At 30.9% G+C, this 23,880-nt stretch overlaps 7 protein-coding genes across 7 annotated transcripts; 5 read left to right on the top strand and 2 right to left on the bottom strand.

Annotated features, from left to right (window-relative positions):
- Window positions 1–1,106: 1,106 nt before the first annotated feature.
- On the top strand, window positions 1,107–2,156 carry DSK2 (ubiquitin domain-containing protein DSK2; the record flags this gene model as incomplete). Its single annotated transcript, XM_046080224.1, has 1 exon — window positions 1,107–2,156. One exon carries the CDS (start codon window positions 1,107–1,109, stop codon window positions 2,154–2,156), a length of 1,050 nt encoding a protein of 349 aa, XP_045937552.1.
- A 465-nt stretch (window positions 2,157–2,621) lies between these two features.
- Window positions 2,622–4,337, top strand: TAF8 (Taf8p; the record flags this gene model as incomplete). The annotated part of the gene is made up of 1 exon (XM_046080223.1): window positions 2,622–4,337. The coding sequence occupies one exon, from the start codon at window positions 2,622–2,624 to the stop codon at window positions 4,335–4,337; it is 1,716 nt and encodes a 571-aa protein (XP_045937551.1).
- Window positions 4,338–4,985: 648 nt separating this feature from the next.
- On the top strand, window positions 4,986–7,784 carry FCP1 (protein serine/threonine phosphatase; the record flags this gene model as incomplete). Its single annotated transcript, XM_046080222.1, has 1 exon — window positions 4,986–7,784. The coding sequence occupies one exon, from the start codon at window positions 4,986–4,988 to the stop codon at window positions 7,782–7,784; it is 2,799 nt and encodes a 932-aa protein (XP_045937550.1).
- Window positions 7,785–8,297: 513 nt separating this feature from the next.
- PRM15 (phosphoribomutase PRM15) lies at window positions 8,298–10,106 on the top strand (the record flags this gene model as incomplete). The annotated part of the gene is made up of 1 exon (XM_046080221.1): window positions 8,298–10,106. The coding sequence occupies one exon, from the start codon at window positions 8,298–8,300 to the stop codon at window positions 10,104–10,106; it is 1,809 nt and encodes a 602-aa protein (XP_045937549.1).
- A 1,107-nt stretch (window positions 10,107–11,213) lies between these two features.
- VAN1 (Van1p) lies at window positions 11,214–13,151 on the top strand (the record flags this gene model as incomplete). The annotated part of the gene is made up of 1 exon (XM_046080220.1): window positions 11,214–13,151. The coding sequence occupies one exon, from the start codon at window positions 11,214–11,216 to the stop codon at window positions 13,149–13,151; it is 1,938 nt and encodes a 645-aa protein (XP_045937548.1).
- Window positions 13,152–13,824: 673 nt separating this feature from the next.
- NAB6 (Nab6p) lies at window positions 13,825–17,790 on the bottom strand (the record flags this gene model as incomplete). Its single annotated transcript, XM_046080219.1, has 1 exon — window positions 13,825–17,790. One exon carries the CDS (start codon window positions 17,788–17,790, stop codon window positions 13,825–13,827), a length of 3,966 nt encoding a protein of 1,321 aa, XP_045937547.1.
- A 1,035-nt stretch (window positions 17,791–18,825) lies between these two features.
- CAT8 (DNA-binding transcription factor CAT8) lies at window positions 18,826–23,271 on the bottom strand (the record flags this gene model as incomplete). The annotated part of the gene is made up of 1 exon (XM_046080218.1): window positions 18,826–23,271. One exon carries the CDS (start codon window positions 23,269–23,271, stop codon window positions 18,826–18,828), a length of 4,446 nt encoding a protein of 1,481 aa, XP_045937546.1.
- Between the last annotated feature and the right edge of the window lie 609 nt (window positions 23,272–23,880).

Here is a 23,880-nt window from a genome sequence, read left to right as displayed (position 1 = left end):
AATATCCTAACGAGCTTAAAATCTGATGGTCTAGATTTCTTTAATTATTCTTCACAATAAAAACATTTTTGTTGAATTTTTGTTAATAACATCATGCATGCATGATATTTTAATATTGCAATAATTTTCTAATAACTACCTCCCCACTCTCAATTATTTATAAGCGGGGAGAACGGGTGCTTTACACTAATAATGAGGAGTAAAATAGTAATATAATTTGATCAAATTTTTATTTGTCATCAACTCCAGCTTGTAATCAATATAATATATTAATCTGATGTTCTATAGCATGCCGATCTAGAACATATTCTTTGGATCATCTAATAAGCTTTATGTGTTCCCCAAACTGTGTCTACTCCCTGCATTGGCATTTCGCTCGGACTAATAATTATGTCCGCGCCTGTTAAGAAACTTCTATTGAATAATAAACGAAAAAAAAAAAAAAAAAAAAAAAAAAAAATTATTTTCTTTCTTTCTTTTTGATTATCGGACTATTAAATTTTGATATTTATCCGAGATATTCCATGTTTGGTAACACATCAAGAAGTACTCAGAAGATTTATTTACTAATGGGGAATAATTCCCTTTAAAAGATAAAATATTATTTGTTAAATACTTACCATGATCCCGGGTAAGCATAACAAACTTAAGTTATTGATAATGACTTTCGATTTTAGGGAAAAAAAAAGAAGGAAAAGGAAAGAAAAAGAAAGAAAAAAAATTGAAGGTGGCAAATTTAAAAAAAGACCCAAGTTTTATTTGCTATTTATCATATATATAAATTTTTGACCTCTTTCTGTATCTATTTTTTTCCATTTTTCCTTTTCCATTTTTCTTTTTTCACGTAGTTGTGCATGTATATATATGAATATATTATACTTTCTCTTCTTTTTCTCTTCTTTTTCTTGCCTATCCACTAGAAGAAAAATTTCATACTAATAATTACCACAAGGTTTAATCAAATAAATAACTATTTTTCTTTTTCATTTTTTTTTTTTTTTTTTTTTTTTTTTTCTTTTCTTTTTTAAAACCAATTCATTATTATTGTAACATTTGGATTAATCCGCCACCCAATACAAAAAAAAAAAAAGTCTTCTCTTCCCAATATGTCTACTATAACTGTACATATCAAATCTGGCCAAAACAAGTGGGATGTTTCAATAGATCCTAATAAGTCCATTTTGGAATTAAAACAAGAAATTGCAAAAATTAGTGATATACCAAGTGCTAACCAACGTTTAATATATTCAGGTAGGATTTTGAAAAATGACTCTACTATTGCCGAATATAAGATCCAAGATGGTCATTCTATTCATCTAGTGAAGTCTATGGCTGCCAAAAAAACGGAATCTACTAATAGTACTGCTACTACTGCTAGCAATACCCCTAGTGTCCCCAGCAATATTGCAACAGGACAACAATCTGCTTTCAATCCGCTAGCAGACCTAACTGGTGCTCGTTATGCAGGATATGGTTTGAATTTACCAAGCGCGTCATCTTTCGGTCCGGATGGGGGTATGGTTAATCAAGATGATATTATGCAGGCAATGGAGAACCCAATGGTTCAAAGTCAAATTAATGAAATGTTGAGCAATCCTCAAATGGTTGATTTTTTAATTCAGTCCAACCCTCAATTCCAAGCTTTGGGACCAAATGCTAGAGAGATATTGACAAGTCCATTTTTTAGAAACATGTTGACTAATCCACAAATGATGAGACAGAGTATGCAATTTGCACGTATGATGGGTGGTGACAATGGTGCAGCTGCTGCGGGGTTTCCAGCACCAAGTACTCCTGGGGCTACTACTGATGCGACCGACAACACAACCACTACCACTACTGGTGCTACTGATGCTGCATCAACTGCTGGTACCAGTACTACCAATACCAATACCACTGCAAATGCTAATCCTTTTGCATCTTTGTTCGGTAATGGTTTACCTCCACCAAATCCTCAATTGTTGTCTCAATTATTTGGTTCATCCGCCGCTAACACCTCTCAACCACAAGACACGAGGCCACCGGAAGAACGTTATGAACAACAATTAAGACAATTGAATGACATGGGCTTTTTCGATTTTGATAGAAATGTAGCCGCTTTAAGAAGAAGTGGTGGTTCTGTTCAAGGTGCAATTGATGCTTTGCTAAATGAATAATATATTGTACTTTAATATATAGGTAAATAAATAAATAATTAAAGTAGTTAGTTAGAATAGAAATGTGTTACTAAGTTGTTATTAAGGGTATTGGCTTTGTTGCTCCTGCCCCTTATCAAGTTCTTTTTTGATGCCGAATGATGATTTTTGTTCAAATTTATAAATTAGTATTTACCCGGAATTTTAAATGCTAAAAAAAAAAAAAAAAAAAAAAAAAAAAAATTAAAAAAAAAGAATTAAGTTAACAGACCAATATTTTTTTTTCCCTTTTTCATAGTAACAGATTTTTTAAATTTTGTTGATAAAAAAAAAAAATCAAAATTTAACAAAGTGTCATTCAGCATATTAAGATATTACAATTAATCAATCAATCAATCGATTATACAATCATACAGTGAAAGAGAAAAAGGCTCTTTTTTTTTTCTTTTTTTTTTTTTTTCTCCATTTCTATATTTACAATATAAAATGAAATCACCGCAGAATAATGAAGTTGATGGAAAGAGCCAAAATATAACCTATATACAGTTGAAGAAACTAACTGGATTAATATGTGTTCAAAAACCCACATATGCAACTAATAAAAATGGTATTACTAGGAGTACCTCTTTTTCTCCTAGCAATGATATAGTAAATAAGATGTTATTAAAAATATTATCATTGCAATTGAAATCTCTTTTTAATACTGACAATAGTTACTGCAAATTGCATGAATTAGTAATGGAAGATTTTCTACTTATTTTGAATGATAATATTAATGCCTTTATGACATCGCTACATAATATAATGGAAATACAAAGAAGAACTACAACTGTGTCTATTGAAGATTTGGAATTGTTATTGTTGTCGGGATACAAGATTAAGCCTTCAGACTTATATTTGGAACATGAAAAATCACGATATTGGATTGAAAAGAATCTTGTAAGTACCACTACTAGCGTAGTTAGCGGCACAACAAACGTTCCAACTAGTTTAGACCTTTTTCAAAAAGAAGAAAAACTAAACGAAGAAATGTCCTTATTGCTACCGTGTGAAAATGAATCTTTAGCTGGTAAAATACCTAAATGGTTGCCTTCTTTACCACCTAATCATACATACAGACGAACTAGGACAACAAAGCACAACAAAAATGCTATTTTGACCACCAAAAATAAAATATTATTACAAGATCCCAAATTTTTGAAAAAAGAATTGGCCAAAGAGCAACAAATAGTCTCTTTTAACTTAAGCAGATTAAGCACTAAAATAGATGAACATTTGAATAAATTTAAGGAGCATAAAAAATCACAAGGAATCAATGATGTTAGTAATACAAATACACCAATGAGGACTCCTAGTTTTCTAATAGGCAATACACCAACTATTGCCTCACATGGTTCCAGTGCAGGTAATAATAGTCGTCATAGATATAGATCAGAAACGAAAAGTATTTTATACACACGCTATAATTTTGACAAATTTAAGCCACTACCCATGAATATGACCGAAAATAATGGAAAAGTGAATGAAGTATTTAAACAACCAGTGAAAAATTTTGATGTTGAAAAATATTGTCATAATAGATTGAAAATATCTTGGAAACAAGTCAACAGATATGAACATAGAAAGTATATTTTAAAAAAAAACCCGTTTATCAGGGGCATATCTATGTTTCATAGTTCTGCTGTTACTAGTAGCAATGCTAATGCGAGACAAAGAAGACTAGAATTTCTAGATAGAATATTTAAAAAAAGCCACAACGGTGTCTTACAATATTGTTTAACAGACTTGGATTTAGAAAAACAAAAAAAAATCAACAATTTTCAGGAAAATGAATTGAAATATAAATTGGAACGAAAAAGGAAAATATTGGAGTTACAAAAAGAGGAAAGACAAAAAAAGGAAAAAAAAAATTACCTTATATTTAAAAGTAATTCTGACAATAATTCTGTTCAATCCAGTACTAATGAAGAAGGTTTCATACCAATAGAAAATAAATTTAGTGACGACGTTGCTAATGATAATAATAAAGATATAAATTATGACAAACAAGATACTGTGGAAGATAATACCAATAATATTACAACAGGATATCTATCCGAACCCAAACCAATAAAGACAGAAGTAATTAAGAACAACGATAACGATAATAATACTGTACCTAAACCTATCATAAAGATTAAATTAAATTCAAACTCAATTTAGACTTTTATTTATAAAAAACCAAAAAAATTATATATGTAACCATAATATAACGATATAATTTAATATGTGATATAAGCCTTGTAGGATACACCGAGTTACTAAAAATTTACTTTTTTTTTTTTTTTTTTAACGCGTTTACTTTTTTTTTTTTTTTTTTTTTTTTTGGTTTTTTTCTGTGTGCTCATCGCTTGACCGCACGCGCTTTCATGCTAATTTTCTCCGCGCCAAAAAAAAAAAAAACCATTCTGTCTTAGAATACACCGTACATAAACATGCAGAATATTATAATATTTTTGTTTATTGTTTTTAAAACCAAAAAAAAAAAAAAAGCGAGAAAATGAAAAATTGTATAAAAAGCGACTGATTTTGATGTTTTTTTTTTATTTTTATTTTTTATTCTTTTTTCTTTTGAAAAAAAAAAAAAACAGATAAACAAACAAACAAACAAACACACAAACAAACAATCAAACAAACAAACGAATAAACAAAAAACAATTCTTTTTTCTTTTTTCTTTTTCTTTTTCTTGATACGGAGGAAAAAAATTTTTTAAACTAAAAGAACTGCTTTAATCTATCTATCTATATATATATATCTACTATTAGAAGATAAAAATTACAGAAGGAAAAATACACGAAAAAAACTCATATATGTCTACAACAGCTACAGATAATTGGATTACTGAACAAGTATATTTACCCACAACTTTTCCAACTTCGGCTAAAATAGTCAAATTGTATATTAATGTTAATGACGAGATAAACAAAGGAGACAGAATACTAGCTTATCAATATACCGACGAGGAAGATTATTTAATTTCTAGCGATGATTTATCTAATACTAAAAAAAGAAAAGTGGATAGAGTAGCTATTTTTGAAAGTCCCTCAATGGGCAAAGTTACTAAAATTATGTGCAAAATAGGAGATTCTATGGATCAATTATCTTGCAGTAATGGCAGTAACGCACGACCCATTTTAGAATTACAGAATGGATGTTCCCACCAAATGTTATATGGGGGATTATGTGTACGCTGCGGTAAAGTGTTCGATCCAGAAAATGTTCCTAATATTGACACTTCTGATACTTTTTCTAATGGTCTACTTAGTGCTAATGGAAGTATTTCTTCCACTACTAAAAGCTCTGGAGCACTTAATAATAAAACCAACTTGATGGCCATTTCCCATTCAAACTTAGATATTAAAGTCACTGGTTCAGAAGCAGCCAATATAGCGGATCAGCATACTAGACAACTACTAAAGCAGAGAAAATTGATTTTGGTTGTTGATTTAGATCAAACAGTAATCCATTGTGCAGTAGATCCTACCATAGGCGAATGGCAAAATGATCCTAGCAACCCAAATTATGATATGCTACAAGACGTTAGGTCCTTTATACTTCAAGAATCGCCGCTTATACTTCCATCTACAAGTACTAATGCCCTAGTGCTCAACCATGCATATAAAAGAGAATGTAAATATTACGTGAAAATGAGACCTGGGTTGCAAAAATTTTTCCAAGAAATATCGCAGTATTTTGAACTACATATTTATACTATGGCCACAAGGGCTTACGCATTGGAGATTGCCAAAATCATTGATCCAGATGGTAAATTATTTGCAGATAGGATACTTTCTAGAGATGAAAATGGATCTTTAACACACAAATCCTTGGAACGATTATTTCCAACAGACCAATCTATGGTTTTGGTTATTGACGATAGAGGAGATGTGTGGAATTGGTGTGAGAATTTAATCAAAGTTGTTCCATATAATTTTTTTGTTGGTATAGGTGATATTAATTCTACTTTCCTACCCAATAACAATATCATCGATAACAGTGTCCAACGTAGCAATGCAGTTGCTAGTAAAGATAAGGGGAAAGAGATTGAAGAAAAAGAAAAAAAATTAGGGCAGGAAACTGCTAATGGTTTAGGTACAACGTTGATACCTGAAGCCTTACAAACTAGTGAGATTCAAAATATAAGTAGGGAAATACAAGATGAAGAACAATTTAAATTGGATAAAATGATTAAGGAAGCAAGGCTTTTACCGACCACTGCACCAACTCTATCAGATATAGAAGATCTTGATGACACTGAAAACAATGGTGGGACTTCTTCTGCTGTTCCCCCTATGGATACAGAGAAAGTCGGTAAGGAGAAAACCGATGCAGTAATTGGTGAAATTGAACATTCTGCGGTTATTGAGGTACAACATGAAGATAGACCTTTAGCTGAAATACAAAAAAGGTTAGACATTGAAAATAAAAGACAAAATGATAGTAATATTCGTGACAATGACAACAATAACGGCACCAATAACAAGAATAATAGTAATATTGCTAATAAACTTTTCAAAGTTTTAAGTGATAATGATGTTGAGTTAGAATATCTAGGTCCTAGACTAGTAGATATACATCATAATTTTTATGACTTGTATAATAAAGATGATAATAGTAGTCTTCCTAGACCTGATTTGAAATTATTGGTACCTGCATTGAAAAGAAAAGTTTTCGAAACTTGTCACTTTGTATTTTCTGGTATTTTCCCCTTAGGAGTGGACTTGCATAAAGTAGACATTGTAATATGGTGTGAAACTTTTGGGGCTACAATTACCGATGATATCACATTAAAAACAACACATTTAATTACCAAGAAACCAAGCACTTTAAAGGCAAGATTAGCGGATAAATATAAACCAGATGACATTAAAATTGTTCATCCTGATTGGATATTTGATTGTCTTTTGCATTGGAGTAAAGTTGACGAAACCCCGTACAAGTTAAAAGTGGATGGTATTCCTGTATCTTCTGAGGAATATGCTACATTTTTAACGAACTTAGATAAGTATAGTAACACTCATACTCATGATATTAACGAAGAGGAGGAACGAGAACAAGGAGAAGAAGAGCTGAAGTATTTGTTGAATGATGAAAATAAGGATTGGTTGGATGATGATGATGATAAAATGGATGAATTTTTAAATAGTGATGATGAAGAAGAGGAAGAAGAAGAAGAAGAAGAAGAAGAAGAAGAAGAAGAAGAAGAAGAAGAAGAAGAAGAGGAAGGAAACAGTGAAAATCGCATGAATAATGGTGGTAGTAATAACAAGAGGAAGATAGAAGATGAAGAAAGAAGCAAATACAATGGTAATAATCTTAATGGAACTGCTAGTCCGAAAAGGGTTAAGTTTTTGATTTCAAAAAATAATGCTAATGATATCATTGATAATGAAAATGAAGATTCTAAAAATATCAAGACCAATAGTACAAAAACTGATGTTAATCATGTAAATAAGGCCGTTAACAATGATACAGACACAATTTCTGTTGATACTACTGATAAAGTAGATGACAATTTCGAACATAGTAATCACAATAATATTAGTAGTGAAGAAGACAAAGATTTGGAGGATTTAGAGGCAGAATTGTTGCTAGAACTAGAGGAATGATAGTTTAATTTTTTTTTTTTTTTTCCTTTCTTTTTTTATGGGTATTATGTATTTTTATATTAAAGCAAACATAATTGTACTATTTATTTTTGAAATTTGGTCTCATAGTTATTATAGATGTATATATGTATATATATATATTACAGTTAATTCTTGTTATCATCGAAAAAATTTACTAAAAATGAGCATTTTATGCTTGCTTGTTAAGTAGGACTTTTTGAAGGAGAAGTATATATTACATTTACGATTAATCCCCATTATGAAAAAATGGGACTAATTAAAAAGTCCGAAAGCTTAAAAGAGCAGATTTCTTTTTTATTTATTTATTTATTTATTTATTCATTCATTTGGGAAATCCAATACAAAATGAATAAAAGGGATTTTTTTTCTATTTTATTTTATTTTTTTTTTACTTTCTCTTCCACAAATAAGTATATAGTAACGAATAACCACGTCCATAGCAAAGAAAAAAAAACAAAAAATTAAAACAAAAAAAAAAAAAAATAATTAACTATGGATCCAATCTTGAAGGAAAATTTGGACCATTGGTTTGAATATAATACCCATGATGAAGCGGGTAATTTGGAAATACAAAAATTAATTGATTCTGGCGATTTTAAAGAATTACACGATAGGATGGATAAAAGAATTGAATTTGGTACAGCTGGTCTAAGATCTAGAATGGAGGCTGGATGGAATAGAATGAATAAGTTAACAGTGTTACAAGCCTCCCAAGGATTAAGTTCTTTTGTCATCAAGAATCAAGGTACTGCTGAAAATACGGCTAGTATCGTAATTGGCCATGATCATAGATATAACTCGATGGATTTTGCTCAAATTACAGCCAGTTGTTTTTTAAATTGTGGGATAAAAGTATATTATTTAAATACTGATGATGACACAGACACTTCCTATGTTCATACCCCGTTAGTTCCATTTGCAGTTGATCATTTTAAAGCTTCTTGTGGTGTTATGATAACAGCTAGTCACAATCCCAAATTAGATAATGGTTATAAAGTATATAATAGCAATGGATGTCAAATTATTCCGCCATATGATAAGTTAATAGCTGACGAAATTGAAAAGAATTTAAAACCACGCGCAAGCAATTGGGATTTTAACAAGAGTGTTCGTAGCAGCAATGCTTTTTTATTCCAAATGGTTAAGTCTGAGATAACTGAATTGTATATTAAGAAATTGACAAATACATTGCTATATAATGAGAAAGTGTTTAATAGGGAGAACGCTAGCCAGCCATTTTTTGCTTATACACCAATGCACGGTGTTGGGTACGAAATATTAAACAAAGTTTTAAATGATAATAAAATAAAATTGGTTGAAAATAAGGATTATGTAGTAGTACCAGAACAATTACATCCTGACCCTGCATTTCCTACTGTATCTTTTCCCAACCCAGAAGAAGATCATGCCTTAGATATGGGGATTGCACTAGCTGAAAAATTGGGGATCCATTTGGTATTAGCAAATGATCCAGATGCCGATAGGTTTTCCGCAGCTGTTAGGCTGGTTACTCTTGATAACAAAGTACAATGGAAACAGTTAAATGGGAACGAAATAGGTATTTTATTTGCGCAATACTTGCTAAAAAAAAACCATGGTAATAACCTTGCTATGATTAATTCTACGGTTTCTTCATCTTTATTAAAATCCATGTCTATAACGGAAGATTTTAAATATGAAGAAACTTTGACAGGTTTTAAATGGCTAGGAAATAGGGCTATTGATTTATGCAAAGAGGGTTATAACGTTATTTTTGGGTACGAGGAAGCTATTGGGTATATGTTCCCAAAGATGCTGCACGATAAAGACGGGATTCTTGCCTTGATAGTTTTTTTACAATTATATTTAGAGGCCAGTAATAATGACGTCATAGCAAATTTGGAGGAATGTTATTCCAAATATGGGTATTACCAACAGCATAATGGATATTATAAGATTGATGTAAATAATGATAGCAATGGTATTGATGCAATTTTTAATAATAAGATAAGAAAATATTTGCAAGAAAATAAAATAATCATGGATGTTTTTAAAATTATAGATATCAGAGATTTAACCAAGGGCTATCAAATGAGTACGCAGGGCAATATACCTGATTTACCAGTGGATGCAAATAGTGAGATGGTTACAGTTTATGCTGAAAGTGAAAAGGGGGATAAGATTCGGTTTACGTTGAGAGGTTCAGGTACGGAACCTAAATTGAAAATATATATTGAATGCAGATCGCCAAATAGTTTAGAAGATTCCAAAAGAATCTGTGATGATGTTTGGGAATGGATTGGTAATAAATGGATTGATTAGCATTGATGGATAATAATGTGGGAGTTATTTTTTTTTTACCGATGTTCTCGGACACTTGGTGTAAAGGGCGTGTTTTTTAGAATTTTTTATTGGCTATGAAAATGCGGGGGGATTCTGATTCTATTTGTTTATGAGTTTGTAAGCTCTTATTTTATTTTATATTGTGTTTCAGTTGCTGCCCGCATGCCCCTATTTTTTATTTTTATGTTCTTGTTTATCTATTTATATTTATCAAATTGTTTTTTTTCTTTCTTTCGGAAATGCACTTAGAATATTCCACAGGCTTTATCAGATAAAACAAAAAAGTCTAGACCTCTATCCTTTTGTTAGGCTTTCAATGGCAAAGTGTGTTGTACGCCATTTCTTAGACAAAAAAAAAACGCTGGGCTTTTTATTTTGGATGCGTGAGAATTTGCTAACAAACTTTTGTGACCATTTTACAGAGAGAGAAATACACGTAGAGAGAAAACCCCGTAGAGAGAAATACACGTATACAGAACCCCCCGTACAAAGAAAATAAAAAGCATTGTGTTTTCTTGTAGAGAATGCTCATTGATTCAAGCTTGCCAAGTTCGTGTATGTCACATCTAACAGAAACTTACGCATTACCACAGCCTAAACTGGGCTTTATTTCGGGTTCAACTTTCTCAAAACAAAAATATTAAAAAAAATTTTTTTTCTTTTTTTTTAATGCTATTCTTTTTGTAATTTTCGAGATTGATAATCAAAAAATAATGATAATAAAACTATATTCTTTTTTTTTTCTTTGGGCAATTGAGGGTTTGATTATTTATTTACCATCCATTAATTTAAATTCAATATTTTTATCAATTTTTTAGTTAGAAAAAAAAAAGAAAAAAAAAAAAAAAAACATAAAATAAAAAAAACTTCAATATCCTATTTCAACCAGTGTTTTCCTTTTCTATTATAATCATAGAGTAACAGAGAATTGTTAAGCTCATTCTACACATATATAATAATAATAATACTAATAGTAAATATAATAGAATAACTTAAAAAAAAAAATACCAAAATAAACAAGAAAAAAAAAAAAAAGAAAAAGAAAAAGAAAAAGAAAAAGGATAAAGAATCACTCACTGAATTATAATGTCTGGTTGGTTTAAAGGAAAGAGAACATTCAACATAACTAGAAAGAATAACAATACCAGCAGCACTTCAAATAGTGATACTAGCAATGAAGATCGTGGAAGTATACTGGACGATGATGAAGAGAAGAACAATATGTCTTATATTTTGCCAAAATATAGTGACGAAAGTATAAATCATAATAGTACCAATACTAATCTTATTCCAAACCATACTGGTAATATCAATGGTAACAGTTGCATCAATAATACTCAGAATAATACTAATAATTATAGCATTCCTTATACAGATACACAAAATAGCATACACAGTAAAAATGCTAGTTGGAGCACCAAATCACGAAAACCCTTTTTTGCATCCTTAAAAAGCAAAATTATTCAACTTTACCAGTTCGATCAACTATTTCATTACTACCGTACTAAAAACAAAACGAAATTTTTCACCAGCTTATTAAAAACTTTATTCGGGGGATTTCTTACTTTGTTATTAATATATGTTTTATTTAAATCATTATATGTTATAATCACAGGTATTATCGCTTTTTCACTTAATAATTTACCCTATTATAAAAATCGTTATCAGATATTAGACTTGAAAGATAAGGAATATTACGATTATGATTTTCAAAATTTTGATATTGATACTATCAAAAAATTCGACCAAGGTGCCGAGCACTATTTTGTTACTCATACTGGGGAGCTTTTAACCGATCAAGATAAAATTGAAGTTGAAAATAAACTAGAAAAATTGTTGAGTAGTAGTGTAGATACCTACGACTTGACTGATTTTACTGGATCCCCAGAAGGTAAAGAAAACAGAGACCATGTTTTAATTGCCATCCCGCTAAGAAACGCTGAGGATGTTTTATCGTTAATGTTTAAACATTTAATGAATTTAACTTATCCTCATGAATTGATTGATTTGGCATTTTTGGTTAGTGATTGTTCTGAAAATGATCAGACATTGAATAGTTTATTACAATACTCTTTGGATTTGCAAAATGGTACTTTATCTCAAGTTCTACAGGATTTGGATGACATTGAGTCCATTCAATTTAGAAAGTTCCAAAAAGACTTGGAAGAGCAACAACAAAAAGATAAAGAACTTTCTGACGCTGATTATGAGGACTATTCCCTGTTCAGTAATAGAAATCTATATTTGAAATATATGGATCCAAATTACTTAAGGGAAGTGCACAGAGCTTTTTCACCACCTTTCCACCAAAATTACAATAAACCCTTCAGATCTATCCAGATATTTAAAAAAGATTTTGGTCAAGTTATTGGTCAAGGTTTTAGTGACAGGCATGCTGTTAAAGTTCAAGGTGTTAGAAGAAAATTAATGGGCAGAGCTCGTAACTGGCTAGTTTCCAACTCTTTAAAACCATATCATTCGTGGGTTTATTGGAGAGATGCCGACGTTGAGTTATGTCCGGGAAGTGTCATTGAAGATTTAATGAAGTTTGACTATGATATCATTGTCCCTAATGTTTGGAGACCGTTGCCAACCTTTTTACATTCTACAGAACAACCATATGATTTGAATTCTTGGATTGAAAGCGGTCCGGCACTGGAATTAGCCCGCTCTTTAGATGAAGATGATGTTATTGTAGAAGGCTATGCGGAATATCCAACCTGGAGAGTCCATTTGGCTAATTTAAGAGATCCAAATGGGAATCCTCAGGATATCATAGATTTGGACGGTGTTGGTGGGGTTAGTATTTTAGCCAAGGCCAAGCTATTCCGTAACGGCATTAATTTTCCTGCTTTTACATTTGAAAACCATGCTGAAACCGAAGCCTTTGGTAAAATGGCTAAAAAAATGGGTTATAGGGTTGGTGGATTACCCCATTATACTTTATGGCATATTTATGAGCCGAGTGAAGATGATTTGAAAGAAATGGCTAAAATAGAAAGAGAAAATAGAAGAAAAGATTGAAATTAATATATATATATATATACATGTATCAAACAAAAAAAAAAAAAAAAAAATAGACATGAGAGAAAAAATTAATAAAAGAAAAATATCCCAACATATCCTAATGATATAGAAACAATTATCCACCAAACTTATACGATACTCTTTATTTTATATTATTATTATTTTTTTTTTTTTGTTTTTATTTTAATGAACCATTATTATTATTTTTTTTTTTGTTTGCTGGTACTGAATTTATTACTATTGAAGAAAAAAAAAAAAAAAATTATATTTTTTTTTTTCATCCTTCATTCCTTCCCATATAATCTTCCTACTTTCCCTCCTGTTAAATTATTATTGTTATTATCATTTATTATTGTATAGTATATTTTATATCAGTTTCTGTAAGTTTTTGTAATTTTCTCCTTCCCTTTTTGATCTTTTTTTTCTTGAATATGAATATGTTTTATTGGTGAAAAATTCATCATAATTTTTTTATTTTTTAATTTTTTGATTCAATTTGATTTTATAAATAAGAGTATTTTCCTTTTTAGTTTGCAGTTAATTTATTGTGTTCAAAGGGAAAATTAATGAAGACAATATTACGTATTATTTATTATAACTCTATAAAAATATTATTTTTCCATTTTTTATTTACTTTTTAACAACTTTTTTTTTTATTTTTTTTTTTTTTTTAATGATGACCCTTATTATTAGGGGTGCTGCTATTATAATCTAAAGTATATTTAATATTAGCATCAACAGTTAAAGCGGCTGGTGTATAAACGTTATTAGAACATTGAATATGTGATAAATATTGTGCCATTACACGTGACCCTGCAATATTAGACGATTGAATTAATCTTTTTTGTCGGGCTCCTTGCATATTCAAAGAGTTTTGCTTATTGTTATAATATTGAATATTATTGTTCGTAGACTGAGAATACACAGCTCTTTGTTCCATAATTCTCTTATTAAAATTCTGAATGGTCTTGCCATTATCATAAGCCCCCTCTTTGCAATTAATAACAATATCAGCACCATTAGTATCATCATCGCTGCACGAACCATCTTCTTCGTCAGCATCTTTATCTTGATATGACTCTAATTGAACAGCTTTTACAGCATTATCACAGCCTTTATCATTGCTAGCATTGATATCGCAAGTGACAGAACGTAATGGTGTTGAGGGTGGTGATATATCTGTGACCAAACAATCATTTACTGATGTGTTGTTATTATCATGTTCAGTATCTACACTATTAACATCAATATCCAGCTTAATAGCGGAACTACTGACCATATCAGAATCGCTAGTAATACATAGACCTAATGCTCTACCCTCATCATCCCCCCCCTTATCAACACCATTTGTAAAAGTATCATCCGCAGGAAAATCAGTATTGTCATCACTGCTAGCCATAACATTGCTGCCAGGTTCAACTATTTTTTTGGTATTCTTGTAATTGCGTTCAGGATTGAACCTACCATTCCTGTTAACATTTCCACACCTATCTTTGCCATATCTTATAATTAAGCCTTGGTACCTATTAGCAAATTGAGCATGAAATTTGACTGGATCATTTTCCATATCTTCAATCAATCTAATAGCACTGCAAATGTTTATAAAATTCACCCAACAGCAATGCCCATCAAATAAGTAGTTAATCTGCTCAACACCTCCATATACGCCAACAAAATCAGCTCTTAATTGGTCCTGCGCTGGCAAAAAAAATTTTTTTTGATAACTCTTATATGCAGGATCATGTATATATTTGTCTTTAAATGCAATATCCGGCAAACTCACATAGATATTTCTACTTGCTCCCACAGTAACAGCTAAGGCTATTTTCTGAGATAATGGATGCGAATTTTGACCCCACCCAATCTTCAAAATATTACCATGCAATATAATTGAATCTAATGTAGCAGTGGTATAAAATTCTAACGCAGCTTTTGGATCTATAAACCTAATAAAACAAATGTTTTTTTCTCTGATAAACTTAATGCTTTCCAAAATACCCCCTCTAACAACATTACAAATGTCTTCTGGCCTGCTCTTAGGATGAATGTTACCTATATATATAGTTCTATTAGCATTCATATTTGTAATAAAAGAAGAGGGAACAGTAGTTGTTGTATGGAATGTGTCTAAATATTGCGGTTTTGGAGAAGCAGTTGCTATATTATGCAATATCCCAGGAGCTGGTGAGGAAAACGCCGTTATACTATCATTTACGCCGATTATATTTGCTATAGATTGTGGCGGGGTTCTCAAAACCGATCCTACTTGTTTTGATTGGTGTTGACGATTCAAATATTGTATTTGTGGTAAAGATAATACTGAAACGTTTGTTGAAATTGAACCTAAAGAAACATCATCGGCACGAATACCGTGGCACTGGCCATTATCGCAATTAGCGTCGGATAAATTACGTAATTGATGATATAGTGGCGATCCAGTTGTAGACGAAAGTTCAGCAGAAGAAGAAGAAGAGGAGGACGAATCTGCATCAATAATCAAATTTGACTGATCAATCGAAGAGATGAAACTAGAATTCTTTATACCCACCATATCAACATTAACGTCATCGTGACTGCGACTATCATATTGATCGGTGGAAGAAGATGGAGAGGATGATAAAATGGACGGAATGGCCCTATCGGAAATTGATTCCCTTGAAACTCCATTATTGAATATATAAGCTTTGCAGTTGATATCGGATAATTCCAACAAAGTTAATGTGGCATAATGATCATTAAAACAGTTAAAAACTATATTTTGTAAAGACGGTTGTGGATAAACTGAAACAATACCATCATAAGTAGCAGAAGAACTGGAGGCAGTGTCAGTTTTATCCTTATCACTTGCTGCTGCTGCTGCTGCTGCTTCTGGTGTATCGGTGTCAGTCTCGGATAATGATATCAACGAGGTGTTATATGGAATACATGATTCTGACGATGAAGAAGAAGCAGAAGTAGGAGCAGAAGTAGGAGGGGACGAGGATGAAATGGTCGAGGACGTAGAAGTTACTGGAGCTAAGGAAACGGTTGAATGTGTTTCTGAATACACGGACGATGACCTACTAGTATATACTGATGCGGAGAAACCAGTTCTCGTAGGAGTAGTAACACCGTTGTTGTTAGATGAAAAAGTAGACATGTTTTCCAGACGAGGAGTTGGCGGCTGATGATGCAGTGTTAAATCAAAAGTACACAAAAAGGCTTTTCCAAAATTGATTTTACCAGCAACATTTGTTGAATTTTTTTTCAGAATCTTTAGAGCCTTTATGGCCATTAAATCACTAATAAAATGTACCACTATGTATGTTTTACCAATAAGTTTGTTATAGACATGATTGGTATTGAAAATATCGACTTGCGTATAAATCAAATTTTGGGATAAAAATTGAGATTCCAAACAATTTTTAACACGCTCTATGTCAAAGCTATGACTATCAGAATCTGTGTTCTTTTCTTCCTCCCCTTTTTGATTATGGCTATCATCAAATGAGAGCTTAATTAACAAAAATCTAGAAGTTTTTAGGTCTGAAAGTACCAAATTTTTGGGCAAAGTAAATTTTTTGTTATTTATGTATTCCTCCAACTTGACGTACTTCACATCTAAAGAAGATGATTTAATACTTTTTTTAAAATCTGCCAATCTCTGTAATAAAAAGTTGTAGAAATTAGAACATAAATCTTTATTGGGGAAACTGACAATCATGTTATTAGTACCATGAATACTGTCAGTGGAAGTGGCTTTAAATATCTTAATAACATTTGAATTGGATTTTAAACCTAACCTTACAAAATCATTTAATTCTATTTCAGGGGAAATATTTATGAATAGTAAACTGCTACTAATAAACTCATACGCATCAGCGTCACGATTATGATGGTTATTAGCAGTACATAGATCTTCTTCCTGTCCATATTTTTTGTTATTACTAGCAGTAACGTCATTTTTTTTATGAGCTGAAAGGCTTTTCTTTTTTAATTTCTTCTTTTTTTTAATGTTAAAAGTTTGATTTTTCATAATTTTGTATTTAACAACATAACTTGAAATGTCATCAATATCAATATTTATAATTGAGTTATTTTTATTAATAACTTTTTTATCAGAACACTTGATATTTTTGTTGCGCTTTTTTGGTGGATCACTTAATTTTATTGAACTGCCGGTAACATTATTTATTTCAGGATTAATTCTTGATGAAACGGAGACCAATGAAAGATTACTATTAGTAAATCTATGGTGGACATGAACAGGGGAATAATTGGTATTGTTTTGAAAAACAGTAGGATATCCCTTTGTTAAGCTGATAGAACTATTGTTATTATTGTTTGCGTTGGAATTATTATTAATATACGGTGAATTTATCAATAAATGTGAAGGTATTAAACTTATTCCATACGTTGGATCAAAGGGAGTTTTAGGAGTGGGCGAATTCTTTAGTTGTTGTTGTTGTTGTTGATAGTACTGTAGAGATGGTTGAAAAAAGGTTTGTCTGCTAGGAGAACGATCAAATGTTGTAGGATAACTGTGAGTATGGTTTTTATTATTAGTAGGGGGATTGGTATAGTAGTAAATATTAGTACCATTGTATGTATTATTGGGATTGTAATTTGTGTTATTAGAATTATATTTTCCGACCATTTTCCCTCAAATGATTGACTTATTTTCTCTCTGTTTTTTTTTTTTTTTTTTTTATTTTTTTTTTTTTTTTAATTGCTTAAAATATTAAACTGTGGATAAATTGCTTAGAAAGAAAAAAAAAAAAAAAATAAAATTGAAATTGGGAGTTATTAATGAGTAGAAATATTAATAAAGGTGTATGAAAAGAAAGAAAAAAAAAGTGGAAAAAAAAAAAAAAAAAAAAGGAAAATAATGAAAAAAAGAAAAAAACCAAATATTATTAACCCTTTGTTTATTTTAGGTTGTTTCTTTTCTTTTTTTTATTTTTTGCTATTTTGAATTCGTAATTTAGTTTTGCTGTTTTCATGTATTAAAAGAAGGAAAAGAAAGCATTGCCTGTTTGTCTTATTCTTATTTTGAAAAATGGATCACATTATGAATTGAACTTAAAGTCAAAGGCAATTCAATTGGATAAATACAAAAAATGATAAACTGTTTAAAAATAGTTCATAATAATGCAACCCAAACACTACCAAAAATATTATACGAATAATAAACACGGATATTACAAAAAGAAAGAAAAAACCAACGGAATAATCCGTTCCATTACTTATTATTTTTGTCACTGTATTATCCCGTAGATCCACCTGCAATTCAGACCCTTTTATACATTAAAAAAACCGCCACAAAACAAAATATATATATAAAATATGATGGCTAATATGTTCTAGAATTTATTATTATTATTAGTAGTACAATATGCTAAATCAATAACAGATAACTTCTTTCAAACTGTGCATTATATTCTCATCATACAAGTTACCCAGACACTTTCTTTGTACAAAAATCTATCCTATAAATAAATATAAAATCCTAATGTGAAACAAAGCCACATAGCTTAAATCAAACAATGCACATTATAAAATAAATTTTAAAATGCTCCATCCTAAATCTCCAATATTCTCAATTTTGTTCATCTTTTGTATTATTATATACACATATAAAAAAATCCAGTTAAATATTTACATTATCCAAAATAACCTACATACAACTCATCTAATGTTTCCAGCTGAATAAATCAGTAATACTCTCTTGTTTTTCAATTGTTCCACCTATATTATTCCCATTTCCATCGGTCGCCGTTGATCCTGAAGTAGAGGAAACCGCTAAACTCATCCTTCTTCTTGGTCCCCTATGGTTTTTGTTTTTATGATTTTTCTCTACAGAGGACATACTCAAAGAATGAACCATCGGTACTTCATTATTTCTTATAATATTATTTAATGCAATTTGATCTTCTTGCTGATATTTATTTCCTACCTTTTTTTTCCTGCTATTACCAGCATTATTTGCTATCTTCATCCCCTTATCTTCAACTCCATCCCCACTTTTATTATTATTTGTTAATATCCCATTGTTTTTATTGACAGGAAAACAGTTTGTGCATTTATCATTCATTTTATAATTATAATTATTATTCTGATTGACATTGTCATCAACTGTAGTACTAAGAGCGGCAGTAGCTAAATGATTAAAACCGGGCGATGCGGGACTGAAAAAATCTGGTGTTAACTCTAACAATGGTGCCAAACCTAGCGAAGCATCAACCGAAAACATTAATGGATTTGAATTGGCATTAGTATTGTTATTGTTGTCTGTACTGTTAATAACTTTGCCACCAGTGTTCTTGTTTATTTTTTTATTATTACTACTATCAACATCAACAGAATTGCTCATCGTATGGGAATACAAAATGTTTGGCTTGTTCCTCTCATCATTAATATTAACGTTAACTAATCCGGGAAAAATTGTACCAGGTTTACCATGCCCTGTATTTAATAAACTTATTAAATTCAGCTGTGATCCTGTATTGCTATTCAGGCCGGTATTATTACCATTACTAATATTATTCGATGTGGGCCGCATAAATTCTTTTAAAAAATCACCATTACTGGGAACAGTGAAAAGTCCTGCCAAATTAGTAAAACTCGACTCACCGTTAAGTGTAGAAGAAGTGTTATCGTCATTATCATTATTCATATGTTTGCCACCGCCTCCATTATCTTTGCTCACCATAACATTAGGACTTTTAACATCCTCCTTGTTGTTATTAATAGAAACGTCCAAATTTTGAACATCCTTGATCTTATTCTTATTGCTAATATTAGTAGTACCAGTAGTATTGTTAATAGGATTATTCACAAGGTTACTATTTTTCCCACCACTTTGAAGTTGTTGCTGGAAAAATTGACTTAAATCATTCATACTTAAAACTGGATCCATTTGGAAAGCTTCACTAATCAAATTAATGTTATTGTCAAGAATATTATTCGAAATATTGCTTGAATTATCAGATATTTTTGGTTTATCTTTTATAACAGCTTTACCTTTTAATGCACTACAAATATTCACGCTATCATTAGCTCTAGAAGTATTAATCTCTGTACCACTTGTGAGATCTGTATTACCCCTAGTATTATTTGCACATTGTTTCTTTACTTTTGTATTGATATTACTCAATTTATTATCTTGCTGCTTTCTTTTCCTTAACGATGACTTACCCAAAAATTTATCATAGATGTTTGTTGTTTTCAACAGCAACTTCTCCAACTTGTCTGGTTTCAAATTAGATGGTTGTAGTAACAACTGGATACAAATATCATGTAGTTTCATCGTGTACCACGATAAGCAACCAGGTATCCCAACTTTCCTATCATCTAATAACATTTTGGTCAACTCTAATAATAGAGCTTTCATATCTTGAAATAATGCACCCCCTTTAGCATAATCGAGCGCCCTTCTAGCCGCAACCAAAGAAAATCTTACAATCGTTTGTGATAGTATTACTGGTAAGGGCAAATAATAATTTTTGAAAAACGAAACTACGTGCAATAATGTATTACAAGATTGCTGTAATATGATATATGAAGACGATGTCCTATTTATACCATTATCTATAATGGATGTTTCATTTTGATCTAATTTCTTAATAGCAACTACGGGTAAATGTATAATACATTTACACAAAAAATATAAAGTCATCAACACTAATTGTTCCTTAGAGTAAATTGAACTTGATGAGCTTTTCTGCTGTATAAACTCGTCCATATTAATAGTCCCATTCACATCAATGCTGAATTGTAAATGCGGTGCTAACCCTCTCCTCCAATTGTCTAGTGCGTTTTCATGTATTAAGGAAACTTTTTTTGCAACATAAGACATTTGTCTTTTAAAAATTGTATCCAACACATTCCCCAAAACTTTGGAAAATCTAATAATACTTAAAGAAAATGCAGTAGCATGTCCTTGCAATTTAAATCCATAATAAATACCTGGTTGTTTCCGCTGCGCTTTTTCTTCTTCCTCTTCCTCTTCCTCTTCTTCTTCTTCATTTATAGGTAAAGCGCATTCAATGTCCTGATCTTTTAAAAATCTAGGAACTCCTAACTGAAACGAAGAAAAAACATCCAACACATAGATGGCCCAAAACAAAAATCTTCTATCACTCTGCTGTTCATTATCCAAAGTAGAACCATTCAAACCTAATACAACAGATGGACATCTATGCAATCTCAATTGTTGAGACATGGAACAAACTTTCCCCCTCAAATCATAAATTGTTGGAATATCACCAACATTGGTAAAATAATAGAAGGCTATAGTTAAAAACTGCAAAGATGGCATAGACGTAGTTTTAGCCGTAAAATATGGGTTTGCAACTAGCTGTTTCAAAACTTTATTATAATGTTCAGATAAGCTTAGATATTTTTTAATCAACTGTTCCTTTTCAGAAAGCTCCTTATTATTTTTAATGTTAAGTAAATCTAACTCAGAAATATTTTCCTTTTTCAAAATAGACAGGATACCCATCTGTAATAAAACTACTAACAATGAAGCAAATATTTTGTAACTTAAAGTAGATGATTTAGGCAAGTTACTCAAATTCTGCAAGTCTACGGTAGTTATATCATGTTCAAACTTTTCTAGATGCTGATAAAATTGCTGCTTACCTAGAACTGGAATAGTGCTATGCCAATTCTGGAAATACACGTCGCATAAATGATGTATTTCAATTAAAGTTACAGCATTATTTAACTTCAAAACTTCTGAGAAAAAATTGGGTAAATCATCAATATCCCACAAATTTTCATTGGCAATGGGTACACCAACCAATGATGCTGCTGGCTCAAAGTTCTCCTTTAAACTAGCTAGCAATGATGCAGTATATAAACACTGTTTTGACGTAAATCCATACGTTTGTCCAATTTTGGCCAACAATTGTGGAATGAATAACACTTCATCAGTAGATCTTGGAACAGACAAGGATACCAAAGTGGCCAATTGAATACTTTTTTCGTGATGCGCCATATTCGTTAAAGCTTTTACAGTCGGCAACCCTGGTGCTTCTTTTGGTTCAAATGAAATTGCAGTTGGATCATAATTAGAGGTAGAAGCACCAACTGGAACCTCATGTAAAGCATTACGTTCGTCTGGATCATCAATGGCTGGAGTCGAACTTCTTGTGATGTTCTTTAAAATTTCATTTTTGCTTTCCTCTTTGTTATAGTTGTAATCCTCCATTTTGTTTCCATCATGGCCATATCCAATGTTTTTTCCAGATTTAGCCTTGATATTTTCATAATGGTCTTTTACAGCCTTTTCATCTTGTTTTATTGTTTTATTTAGCAAAACAGAATTTATATTGCATAGAGAAGCCCTTCTTGGTAACCTATTACCGATAACATTTTCATAATTTTGATTCTGGTTTTTGTTATTATCTGTGTCATTCTTAGTGTTAAAGTGATGTGCACTATCACTGTGGGTACCGGTATCGGAACAAGTGGAATTGGTATTTACAGGGGATGTATACTTTTTATGTGTTTCATATAGTTGTTGTTCCTTCAAGTCGCAAATCCCTAAAAGCCTGGCATTTTCGGTTTCTAACTCCCTCACCCTTTCTTCTAAAGTCTCGGTATATCCCCTGGGGAATGCCCTTCTACTCAGTTTATCACTTATTTTACATTCAAACCCAACAGCAGCACATTGTGAGCATTGCGGTCTCTTCCCATCACACCGTGTTTTTTTAGACCTGCACCTATCACAAGCTTGAGCCACCCTAACATTACTGTTCACACCACTTGTAGTAGAAATAGGTGTGCCTAAAGTAGGGGGAGAAATTGATCTCTTAGCATACTCTTGGGGATTAGTGGCATTTAATAAGGTGTTGCTATTCTTATTGTTAGTGGTGGAGATAGTATCACTAGTAGATGTAAGTGTAGCAGCAGTGATACTAGATTCGTGTTGTCCTCTTGGTTCTACTATTAAGCTATTAGAATTTGGTGTGACAGTTGAAGAAGCAGGTGTATATACATTGCCAGCAGATGGTGATTGTACAATGGAAGAGATACTATTGTTATTACTAGACAGTGGATTTAAACCACTTAGTGAAGAGGACCCAAGTGTTCTAATAATCTTAGGTTTCCTTTGTGCTGAATTAGACATGTCTTAAATCCTTTATTTTTATTTTTATTTTTATTTATATATATATATATATTTTTTTTTCCCCCTTCCTTTTGTCCCTTGAAATATTTGTGTATTATATTATATTATATATATATATATAATTTTGTTTTAAAAAGAAAAAAGAAAAAAGGAAAAAGGAAAAAAGGAAAAAAAAAATGTATAAAAATTTAAAAATAAAATAAATATACTGAAAATTAAGATGAGGGAGGGATCATATTTTACAATATATATCTTTTATTATATTTGAAACGATGGTGTTAAATACCGGAGAAGAATGTGCAATGTATTTAAAATAAAATTAAAAATAAGGAAAGAAAAGAAAAAGTATTAAGATAAAAAAGCAATTTATTTATGTAATTTTTATTTGTTTATTTTTTTTTTTTTTTTTTTTAATAAAATAAATGCGGGGTATAAAAAACGGGGGGGGTGGGAGAATGAACAAGACAAGAGAAAAAGATAACATAGAATTATCATAATGTAAATTTGCTTAAAGCCCGAAGTCCGAATATTAATTTATTTTTTTTTTTTTTTTTTTTTTGAAACACGAAAACCAATAAGATAAACCACCAATAATATTTAAGTATCAAG

Source organism: Saccharomycodes ludwigii, chromosome I, assembly GCF_020623625.1.
Source record: "Saccharomycodes ludwigii strain NBRC 1722 chromosome I, whole genome shotgun sequence".
Taxonomy (NCBI): Eukaryota; Fungi; Ascomycota; class Saccharomycetes; order Saccharomycodales; family Saccharomycodaceae; genus Saccharomycodes; species Saccharomycodes ludwigii.
The sequence above is the reverse complement of the archived record's forward strand: the minus strand, read 5'-3'. Positions and strand labels throughout refer to the sequence as shown.